The sequence below is a fragment of the Varanus komodoensis genome, unplaced genomic scaffold (genome assembly GCF_004798865.1).
Source record: "Varanus komodoensis strain SLA01 unplaced genomic scaffold, ASM479886v1 scaffold82, whole genome shotgun sequence".
Lineage (NCBI taxonomy): Eukaryota > Metazoa > Chordata > Lepidosauria > Squamata > Varanidae > Varanus > Varanus komodoensis.
In genome coordinates, this window is record NW_025336508.1 from 2648282 (window position 1) to 2659637 (window position 11356).

General features: G+C 52.9%; 1 protein-coding gene across 3 annotated transcripts in view; it reads left to right on the forward strand.

Moving 5' to 3' along the window:
• The window catches only part of COPS7B (COP9 signalosome subunit 7B), a 10620-nt gene extending 173 nt beyond the window's left edge, over positions 1 to 10447 (forward strand). Inside the window, exons 2-8 of one of the 3 annotated variants that reach the window (XR_006417210.1) lie at positions 2491 to 2667; positions 4278 to 4353; positions 5626 to 5714; positions 6846 to 7048; positions 7173 to 7278; positions 8296 to 8687; positions 9274 to 9412. Coding sequence is in view for 2 of the 3 variants with exons in the window: in XM_044456232.1 (XP_044312167.1) it covers positions 2506 to 2667; positions 4278 to 4353; positions 5626 to 5714; positions 6846 to 7048; positions 7173 to 7278; positions 9274 to 9432 (795 nt within the window). In the remaining variant the exon portion in view is untranslated. Of the gene's footprint in view, positions 1 to 2490; positions 2668 to 4277; positions 4354 to 5625; positions 5715 to 6845; positions 7049 to 7172; positions 7279 to 8295; positions 8688 to 9273 lie in introns of those variants that run through there. The other 2 variants (XM_044456232.1, XM_044456233.1) reach the window with 2 other exon arrangements.
• The last annotated feature ends 909 nt before the right edge of the window (positions 10448 to 11356 follow it).

Consider the following 11356-nt stretch of genomic DNA (forward strand, 5'->3'; position numbering starts at 1 on the left):
GGTGGCACCCCATCTATGGAATGCGCTCCCCAGAGAGGTCCGCCTGGCGCCGTCGTTATTTGTTTTTCGGCGCCAGGTAAAGACCTTTTTATTTAAACGTCATTTTAATTGTTAATATTATTTATTTTATATCCTTGGCCAGGTCGACTCAAATTGTATTGTTTTTATATTGTGATTATTTATTTATGGTTGTGAGCCGCCCCGAGGCTTCGGCGAATGGGGTGGCATAGAAGCTTCCTAAATAAATAAATAACTACAATAGATGGAGTCATGAAGCAGTCGGTGTGAGCTTGAGTGGACTCCGGGGGATGGCAGAGGACAGGAAGGCCTGGAGGAGGGTTGCCCATGGGGTTGCGATGGGTCGGACGCGACTGTGCAACTAACAACAACAAAGATACCCAAAAGCTTTCTGCCACCTCCAGGATCGGAGACAGTCTGCCTATGTGTACCCACTGCTGGGGAACATGGGCGGAGGGTGATGTTGCGCTCCTGCCCTACTTGGGGTTTTTACATTTAGGTAGCTGATTGGCCACTGTGAGCACAGAATGCTGGATTAGATGGACCTTGGCCTACTCCCACAGGGCTCTTCCTCTTTCCTTACATCTATACAGCAGCAGGTTCTATAAATTGCTTAAGAAATGATGCTGCCTAGATTGTATGTGTGAAAGGGAAAGATCTACACACATATCTGTACATATGTGCATACATATGAGAAACCTAGACTAGCAGTTTAGTAGTTTCAAAAGGTATTTAGAAATTACTCTGTATGTGTTGAGGGGGATCAGGTGTACTGTAGGGATTCTAGTGTTGGACTGGGACCTAGTTAATCTGGGTTATCTGCATCAGGGCCCCTACACCTTTGTATTCACAGCTCACAAGCTGGGTTCTATCTCTCTTACAAGCATTCAAATGTTAACTTAAATGAGATTTTGAATTAGAAGAACAGTGGGAAGATAAAGGACTCTGCCCCTTATGTTAGGAATGCAAGGAATTGCCTTGGAAGGCTTCCGAGATTACTTCTTTCCTTTGCAAATGTTCCCAGTTGTCTCTTCTCCCATATCTTTTCCCAGCTTCAGCACCTGCCACTTCCCTGGATCTTGGCTAACAATTTCCCCATAACCGATCTAGGTTGCCATCTTGCATGTTTTCTCCCCTGCCAGGGTACCTTTGTCCAAATCTGTAGCATGAAAGACTTAAGTCTGACATCATGCTTAGGTGATGGAATTTATTTATTTGCCACTCTCTAGCCAAAGCTAGGAGTCAGTAAACTGGAGGGTCAACACCCTCAGGTTCAATCCAGACAAGATTGAGGCTCTGCCAGTTAGTGGTTCCTCTGTCCAGATAGGGGAAATGCATCCATTTCTCGATTGGGTCACATGCCCCTTAAAGGAGCAGGTGTGCAGCTTGGGTTACTCCTGGATCCATCATTGTTGCAGGAAGCTAGGGTGGCGCTCAGGTTGTTGACTGAGATTAGGTGCTGCGAGCATATAAAGCCAATTCTGGTTTGCCTGCCCTGGTTGCCGGTTTGTTTCCAGGACAAATTCCAAGCACTGGTGTTAAAGCTGCCCCTGTTTGGGACCTCCAGGCCTGCCCCTCCCTGTATAAATCTGCCCAGTCCCCAAGGTCAGCCTCCGAGGTCCCCCTCTCTGTGTCTCCCCTGAGAGAAGCTTGGCGGAGTCAAGTTGGAACAGATGTTTTCTGAGAGAGCCCATCTTTATGGAGTGCTCCTTCCAGAGAACCTCATCTGCACCAGCACTCCGACTTTCTGTGCCAGGCGAACACACACTTACTCCCCCAGACGTTTGGAGGGTCCCCAGGATTTTTTTTTAAACATTCAAAAACTTTGCAATGCTGGTGGGTTGACGATTAAGCTTCCTTGTGGATATTTCATATGTATAATTTAAGATCATGTTGTGTGGCATTTTAATTATAATTAAGCTGATTATAGTTTACTCTCATTGTGGGGTTTTTAACTGTTATCTCAACCATGGATGTTGGTGTTGTGTGTGTGCAGGTTGCTTCAAGACTACTTTTTGCAATGTGAAGTAATGCATACAAGGATAAGAATAAGATAAAGCTGAGTGGGTGTTGTGATTGAAATGATTGTGTAGCTATAGCTGGCACCAAACATGATATGGTCGAAAGGCCTAAGGGTCAGTTCTATGTAAGTTCTGATGGAAAGAGCCTACAACTCTCAAAAAGACAATGTTGGTTGGGGCATGCTGGGAGCTGTGGGCTGTTTTCCTGCCTAAACTTGCATAAGGTTATGTCTTGAAAAGAGTCCTGGCATGATATATTTTGTATTGCTTCCCATTAGTAATATAGGAATTATAGCCCAATGCATTAATGCTCTTTTCCTTGTTCTTTCTGTAAATCTGGAAGAGTACAGATAAATTCTATTGTTTAGACCTTCTGAGGGGAACAAGGTTTGCTTGTCCTAGTTTTTCTACTGCGTTTGAATAGCTGTTATCCACTCTTTCTCCTTTGTAGGTTAAAGGATCTAGAATGGCAGGGGAACAGAAGCCATCCTGTAATCTCCTTGAGCAGTTTATTTTATTAGCCAAAGGCACCAGTGGATCAGCTCTGACCGCCCTTATTAACCAAGTGCTGGAGGCTCCAGGGGTTTATGTCTTTGGAGAGCTACTGGAATTAACAAACGTGCAGGAGGTGAGTCAGAATTATTCCTCATCCCCCAAGCCTCATTTCCTTCTAGGGCCTCTGGGAGGCAAAATGCCGAGCAGAAATTATCCACCCCACAGCCAAGCTGAAACCTTATGCTCCTGAATTCTTTGCTGCTTCTATCTTGTTTTAGTTTGCCTACCTGTTTAGAACAGGGTGGGCAATTTCCAGGGGTTGGGGGAGCCCATCGCCACCAAAAACTTGATGAGGGAGCTGGCACTTTGTGTTCCAGCGGAATCAGGCTCCCAGCAGCTATTTGGTGGGCCGTGAGGAGCCCCATTCTGCACAGAAGTGTGGCATGTGAAGGGAGCTAGCCCCGTGCCCCCTTTCTCTACAAAATCAGTAATCAGCCCCCCCACCCCACCCCTCCCAGCCCAAAGCACAGGCTCTTTGCCAATCAGCACTGTCCTCTGGTCATTCCTTAGGAGGACAGCAGATGCTGTAACATCACATCTGAATATGAAGGTGGCAGTAGCTTGGTTTGATTTCTTGAGATACACCAAGAGGAGGTATCTTGGCGAAGCAAGCCAGGATTTCTGTATGACGACGTGAAAGGGCTGCCCCTGAACAGAGGCTGGTGACCGTGGCTTTGGGAGAGACCAGCCTGAAAGAAACTGCCTTGCATGCCTTCCAAAGCTTGCCTCGGCAGCAACTAAATGCTCTTAGAATGTGTACTGGGCTTCTCCAGAGGACTCTGGAATGTTGTTGGAGGAAGTATAAATTCTCTGCCCCATCCAGTGCCAGGGTGTACGTGGCCTAGGCCATGGGGCAGAGGACTGGCATTCCCTCTTGTGGCTGTTATGCTGCGTGAAGAAGTGGCGAGAGCTGGCTGAGCCTGGCAATTGGAAAAGGCTTGCCTACCAGCCAGGGTGTCTCTGGGGGAAATCTCACGCTGGGTGGCTCCAGGCCAGGCCTACTATGTCGACCACAGACCAGGCGTCTGCAGAGTGGACTGTAATGGCATCGACATGCTTTCCTGGGTGGTTTTAAGGGTTCTCTCAGCGAACTCACGTGCAGTGCTGTGCAGATAGCAAGGGCTGTGCATTAATAGAGTGCTCGGGGTCATGGGTGCTGTTTGTAAAAAAAAGAAAAAAAATGAAAGACATAGGAAGTGGCGGTAAAATCCTCGCATACCTTCTCGTGGGCCCCTAGGCCCTGCTTTTTGCCTTGCCTTTGGTCTTGGCTCTTCCAGGCCAGGTCACTTGGGGGTGTTGGTGTCCCGGCTTGTATTTATGAGGCCTTGCAGTGGGGAGGCTATGCTCAGCAGTGCTGCATCCATTTCGAACGTAGCTTTCCCCCGATGCGCACGCCGACCTTGCTGGGCCCGCAACAGCCTGCCAGCCTGTCCGGTCCAAATGCCGGAAGGGTTTACTGTGTAGTACGAGGCTGCGCCCGGATTCCCGGAAAGCTCGCTCCAGACCTGGAATGCTGGGAACTGGCACTGAAGCATCTCCCTCCATGGAAGATCCAGGGCTGTGTGCTTGACCTAAACAGTCCTGTGATAATTACTCTGGTAAGCCCCGTAAAAGTCTTACCCTTGGTTTGCCATAGATCGGTAGGACTCCAATGGCTTTTTCCTTTCTCTTCTTTGCGTGCAGCTTGCTGAAGGGCCTAATGCTGCTTATTTTCAATTGCTGAATCTTTTTGCCTATGGAACGTACCCGGATTATGTAGGTAAGAGGCACCTGGAATTGTAGGGAATGTGATTAATGGGGGGGGGGTACATCTGTGTGTGTGCGTGCGCACACTGCTTGCCAATTTCCTTCTTGTCTTAGGGTAGTTCTTGGGAGATCCTACAGGAAGAATTCCTGCCCTTTTGTGGTAGAGCTTAGCTCCAAAACAGGAGCTTTTAGCAAGACATTTCTCCACTTGTTTGATTTCCATCCCTGCTTTCAGTCCCCAAGGTAACTTGCACAAAATATTGAAGGATAGGTACACTAAGGCTTCCCCTTTCCTTTCTCACGTGTGCTCATCCCAGCGCCTCCCACTCCGCTAGTTTTCACGGGATGCTTTTTACCGTTTCTGCTCCCTTTCATCCCTCCTCGCACCTCCCCCCCCCCCGACCATCAGTCCTCTGCCAGAGCTCTCCCTACTCCCATTCCTGCAGGACTGCGGGTGTTTTTGTCATCCAGGTACAGAGGAGGAGTCAGAGTCCGATGCAGCGATCGCACCGTTCCATTTTTACTAACATTTTGACCCATCTCTAAGCTCTGTTGCTTCATGGCCACTTCTCTTCCTTTTATTTGGACGTGCTATTGACCAACTTTTTTCTTTTCGCATTCTTTCCTGAATGCAACTTCTGCTAGTTTTGGGGGATGCTCCTGCTCAGAGCCTCCTCAGTAATTGGTGCAGAGCCGGGGTTGTGTCATAACGGAAACAGGTGGCAGCTTTGGTGGGTATCGTGCGTGATCTCGAATGGTGTTATTGATGAAGCACCATGAAGGGATCCTTGAGGCAAAGGGAGTGAAAACCTGCACATGCCTTGGAGGCTGTCTGGGCAAGATCCGTGCCTGCCTGGCATGCGGCCTTTCAAAGGATGCCTGCCTGCTCTCCACGTCTGTGGCCGTAAACACCCCGTGTTGTGCCCCCCAGTGTCCCGCCCTTTTGTTAAAAAATATGGAGAAGAGCAAGGGAGTGTGCAAACCAAAGCCCCCTCTTGCATCAGTTTTTCACAAGCCGTGTCGGTTGTAGCTTAAGCAATGTCCCAGCTTCACCCCATTGTCCTCCCTCTTTGGTTATGGATATAGTTGCCCAGTCCAGTGGTGGGCTGTGCGCTCTCTTCAGGGTGGGGGTTCTGCAGACTGCCCCATACCTCCCCATTTTCCAATGCCCGCAGGAAGTGGAACAGCATGCCAGTTGCAAATGTGCGTGATTAAACAAACCATGTTGGCAATTCAGTTTAAGGCCATTTTCTGACATCGTTGCTTAAATTCATCTTTTGGGCAGCTAACAAGAATAACCTGCCAGAGTTAACAGGGGCCCAGAAGAACAAGTTGAAACACTTAACGATTGTCAGCTTAGCTTCCAGAATGAAGGTAAAGTATTGACATTTAAAGATCAGTGTTTCTGTGAAGTGTCTCCAGCAAACCAGCAGTGCACCTGCTTGCGCATGCAGGGAACTGGGGAAACGGTGCCACTGTCTCCCGTCACACTTTGGAGCCAAGAACTGTGGAAGAGACTCGCAGGGCGTGCTACCCTGGTGCCCTCGGGCAGATATTTTTAATGGTGGGGGAAGGACACAGAGCAGGTGGTAAACTGGAAGGTGTGTCTCTGAATCACTTCCCCTCTCTGGGACGAGCACCAATCACACGCCACAGTCCTTTGTTCTCCCAGGCTGCAATTCCCCAGCGTCACACCTTGCATCAGGCACCAGCTGCTAGGGAGTCACGAGCCATTTTGGCCACAAAATGCAACATGCCACCCCATTATGCTGTTCTGAGTGCAGCAAGGGCTCCAGTTACTAGTAGCATCACTAAAAATGCATGTTAGTTATGAGTAAAACCCTAAGAGGTGATCCAGCTAGTAAAACTGCGATATAGTTTTAAGGAGTTCCAAAGCCTCCCAGGCAGTTTTGTACAGGAATTTGCACCAGCGGGAGTGTATCCTGTTCACCGTTAATGACAGAAATGGTGCTGTGCCCCAGCGGTGCTCCTGTGCATCCATGTCTCTCACTTGTGCCGCGGCATTTCAGCTCTGTCCTGCTTCGGGTCCTTTTTGAACGTGGACCCTGTTGGGGATCTCTCACCATCTCTGGACTGGTGCTTCTGTCCTGCTGCACTCAGCCAGCCTCGAAGTGGTATTAAAACTCTTGCGCTCAGCCTGGCCACCGCCTGGTTCCCATACCAGGCAGCGGGGCCAGCCTGGTGCTGTGCAGCCCTTCCCTCCAGCAAACGGTCCCATTGCTGCTGCTTGCCTTCCTGCTTCAGGGGGTTGTTTCCAGGGTTCTTGGTCCCCAGACCCCGAAGCACAGCTTCCTTGAAGCCAAAGGCCCTGAACCACAATGTGAGAAGTGGCACTTTAACAGGCCCCATTAGACTTGGAAGCTGGCCTACGCATATCCTGTTCAAGGGGGAACGGTGTCCCCAGATGCACCCTGTAAGGGGAGCAGCGTTTGCTTAGAGCGGCCCTGGAGTGATGGCTTCCTTCCTGGGCCCCTTTTCCCCCAGTGCATCCCCTACTCGGTGCTACTGAAAGACTTGGACATGCGGAACCTGCGGGAGCTGGAGGACCTGATCATTGAAGCCGTTTACACGGACATCATCCAGGGGAAGCTGGACCAGCGGAACCAGGTGCTGGAAGTCGACCTCTGCATCGGCCGGGACATCCAGAGGAAGGACATGCGCCAGGTCGTGAAAACCCTTCACGAATGGTAAGCCCACCTGGCTGGCCGCCGGACTTCGAGGCTTCTCTGCTCCCCAGCTCCGGCAGAGCCGCCGTTTCTCCGACGCGTGCCATCTCTCTTGACGCTGACCGCGCAAGTGTTGTGTTTGCAGGTGTGATGGGTGTGAAGCAGTTCTGTTAGGAATTGAGCAGCAGGTGCTTAGAGCCAACCAATGCAAAGAGAACCACAACCGAACCCAGCAGCAGGTAGAGACAGAGGTAGGTACGCAGGTGCAGCAGACGACTGTGCTCGTTAAAGCAAGGAACGGGCTCGGTGTCCTTGTTCTTAAACATGCCTTGGCAAACCCTTTAAGACTTCCCCTTGCCCTCTTCCCTCGGTTCCCCTAAATCAGGGATGGGAAACATGCGGCTTCTGTCTTGGGGCTATGCTGGCAGAAGCTGATGGGAGTCGGAGTCCAGTAACATCAAGAGGGCCACTATTGTGCCGAATCCTGTCCATTTCTCTGACAAGCCTGCAAGACTTCTGGGCTGCCCAAGTATGGGCATCTAAATTGAATCCTGCAGTCAGAATTCTGTTCAGGAGAGCTCCCACTAGTCTGTTGGCCCCTAGGTGGCAGTGAATCCATGAAGTTTTAGCAGTGGCTGGCTGAATTGTTAGGTGGATCTGCTGGAACCACTGATGGGAAAAGGTGGTCTGTCGAAAGCTTTGCCCCGTGTCCTCCACTCACCCCTTTCCTTAAGACTTATGTTCTCCTCCTCCTCCTCAGGTTGCGTCTCTAACCTGTGCTTTGCCCCAGCGGTTTCAGGTGGAAGCACTCTGCCTGCAAACGCACGGAACCAAACTCCAGTGACCCCTCCTTTCCCTCCTGCTCCCATTCTGAGAGGGGGCAAATTGGAGTGGAGAAGCGGATGGGAAAGAATTCATCTCCCCCTGCTGTTGTGACTTTTCCTGGAAAACGGATATGTTTGTGCCCTTGGGGTGGTTCATCTTCCTTGGCCTTGGGTTCTCACTGCCTTGTATGGCTTGACATTTCCCTCTGGATGAGGGAGGATGACAACCCAGGAAGGGGCTGCCAAGGGCAAGAAGCCCCCTTGCTTACTCTTTTTCCCGGCCCCCACAGCTAGAGAGAATATGCAGTGGCCAAATGCGTCTATATATTTATAATCCGTCTCTAAAATGTTCAGAGGCATTTGCTGTATTTCCTCTTGTTCCTGCACTTTCTGTTCTTCTGTGGATTCTGTTATCGTTTGGTCTCCTTGTACCCTATTTTTCAGACCTGGCTGGTACTGCTTCTGTGAGAGTATCCAAAGCCCCCTTCCCTCTTGCGCTTAATTGTGGGCCCTCTGACTGGGGCAAGTTTGTGGGCCCTCTGACTGGGGCAAGAGCGGGGGACGACGGGTCTGGTGGCACACAGGATTCTGTGCGTGTCCAAACAAAGACCGAGTCCTCCACATTCCTCGCAAGCTGTTGTCTAACATCCCAGGGTTCTGTGCCAAGTCTCGGTTGATCCGGCTTCAACCGAACAAGAGCTCCTTTCGGGGTCATCGCCTGGTCAAAGCTTGCTGCTGATCCAGGAATTGGCCAGAAGGTGCCCTGGGGGACCACCCGGACTGTCGCACCACCAGCAGCCATGGTGCTGGTGCGTCACGTGCAGAAGCAATTTCCTGTAAGAAATGGAGACATCATGTGTCCTCTCCTCCTCCTCCTCCTCTTGGAAGCTCCCTAAATGTGCAGAGGCGAGGCGTCCCTGGTGTGCCTCTGGCTGGAGCTGCTGGGCTTTTCTTCCCAGAGTTGAGGTGGCTGGGAAAGAGAGCGCTGGCGCTCATAGATCACTGCAGCTGCTTTCCCAGAGAAGGCCCAGGTTGTCCAGCTAGGACTGGCAGCATGCAGCCGATGAGCTGCTGCCAAGGCGCAGGGGCAATCCTGGACTAGGTGGCCAGGCCAGTGCCATTGTCTTCCTCATTTTCTCTGGGCCATGTGTGCCCGTCCTTTGGTTTCTGGCTTCCCAGAGGTTCCGGGGAGGCCCCAGGAGGCAGCGTGTCTCCCTGAAGTCTCCCACCGAAGGAAGGAGGTGAAGCAAGGCCTGGTCAGGCCACCGTGGTTGCCTCTCCTTCCAGCTGATCAGCCTTCCTGAACATGAACGAGGGCTCTGCTGGGGAGCGACTGTCCGAGGGATGGGATCTGTCTTGCTGCTTCATCCTCACCAAGGAGCCCTCTCCCCTCGCCTCCCCTCGCCTCCCCCTCCCCTGCAGGTCACCAACATCAAGAAGACGTTGAAAGCGACAGCGTCCTCCTCGGCCCAGGAGATGGAGCAGCAGCTGGCCGAGCGGGAGGCCCCGCTGCACGCCGAGCAGCGGCAGCCCACCAAGAAGATGTCCAAGGTCAAAGGGCTGGTCTCCAGTCGCCACTAGTGCCCCCGGCAGCAGCGGGAGGGCGCTGCTGGGGCCCACGTGCTTCTGGGAGGAGCTGTCCTGCCCGCCCGGGGGGCCCCGAGGCTGGGGAGCCTGACTGCCACCAGCGTGGGAAGCTTCCGGCCTTCTTGGCACCCTTGAGCCTCAGAGCGTTTTATGCGGAACTCATGGGCACGGTTGGTTATTCTCAAACTAGGGGCAGGGGAGCGGAGCAAGGGGCCACTCCCGGGCCGTTCTGCGTGGGGGGCCGAAGCTGCCTTCCCAGCCTTTTGCAAGGGGCAGCCGTCCTTTTGCCCGGCTGCGTCACGGGGCACCCGAAGTTGTGGGTCAGCAAGATTGGGCTTCCGGCTGGAGAGCTGGGGAGGGCGCCTGACTCCGCCACACCCCGAAGGGAAGGGATGCCCCCGGCCACGGCCGTTCACTGCCACCTCATTTCTTCCCTGTTCCTTCCGTGTTTATCTTAACTCTCTACCTCACGCCGGGGGGGCCAGAGCTCGGGCCAGGCTCTGTTTACGTGCCCCCCTGCTTTGCTGACCGTCCCAGCCCAGGAGTTTGGCTGCTGGCTTGTAAAGCTTGTGTCTTGCAGCTCGGAAGCAGAGGAGGTTGCGGGCAGAGCGAAGTGGAAGGGGCAAAGCTGCTATTTCAGTCTCCCCTTGCTTCTCCTCCTCTTGCCGGGCTGTTCTTACACAATGCGGGGTTGCTGCAGTGGCGTGTTCTCCCTGTGTTCCATGGTCGTGGTTCTCCCCTCCCCAAACTTCTGAAGTGTAACACAGTCAAGCCTCCCTGGGTGAACGTGAGCTCTGCAAAAGAGGTCCCCGCCTTGGCCTGCTGCACCAGAACCCTCAGAGAGGCGGCAGAGGTGTCCCATTTTGGCCTCTACCAGGCTGTCAGAACTTGGACTCTCTTTGCTGGTTGTATTTGATCCCCCCCCCCTTTTTGTTGGGATGCTTGAGCAATTCAGCCTTTTTTTATTTGATATTTGTTACAGATTAATTGAAAAGTGACTTGATCAGAAGGATTGTGTTTTCTCTTCTGTTAAAAAAAGACGTTTGCATTGAGATTCCTGTGGTGGGGTGGGAAATCGGTGTTTTAGGTTCCCCTCCTTAAGGCATCACACCTGCACGGCACAGGGCCCCTGTTCATGGTGGGGTCGCCCCATGAGGAAGTCTGGTACTCAGAGCGGAATATCACAGTGGTGCATCCCGGCTCTGGACTGGATCTGCGCTCTTTTTATTGCTCGGCGATACCCAGAGGAGGAGATGGGGGAGGAGAAGCGAGTCCCTTGGGTGGGCAGCCGCGTCTAATTAGGCTGCCCTTCTGTGCCAGGCTCAGGGGGATGCGTGCTCAGACAGTAGCACCCATTTGCAGGGGGAGAAAAACCGAGGAGGGGCTGTTGTTACAAGAGCGGGTTATCCTTGAAGATCGCAGAAGCAGAAGAGCCCAGAGAGCTGCCGTTGGTGTTGGTGAACCTGCCTCTTCTGGCATCAGCAGCTCCGTGCCGCCCGCAAGCCCTTTCCCTCGGGGCAGCAAGGGTGTGTGTGAAGGGGACGCTCCCACCCCTGGCCAGGAGGTGGCCCAAGGAAGGTGTCCCGCTCCACGCCTGGGGCCTCTGTGGGCGCAGGAAAGGGGCCGGCGGCCGGTCACTGCCCATCAGCTGGTCTGCAGGCAGAGGCCGCCTCGCTTTTCCGCAGATGCTCCCCTTGGGACCTGCAGGTGTTGCCGCCGGCCTCGAGGAAGCGGCTGCTGCCGTCGCTAGGGGCCTGCCTCGCTGCCGACAGCCTGGAAGGAGAGGAGCTTCCCAGCAGCATCTGTGAGAAACAGGATGATGCGGAACATGGGTGTTGGGGTGCCGTTGTGCTTGTGTCCCTGTGGGTTTCCTGTAGGCAGCGAGTGGCCGCCGTGTGGGCAGAATGGTGCCTGGGCT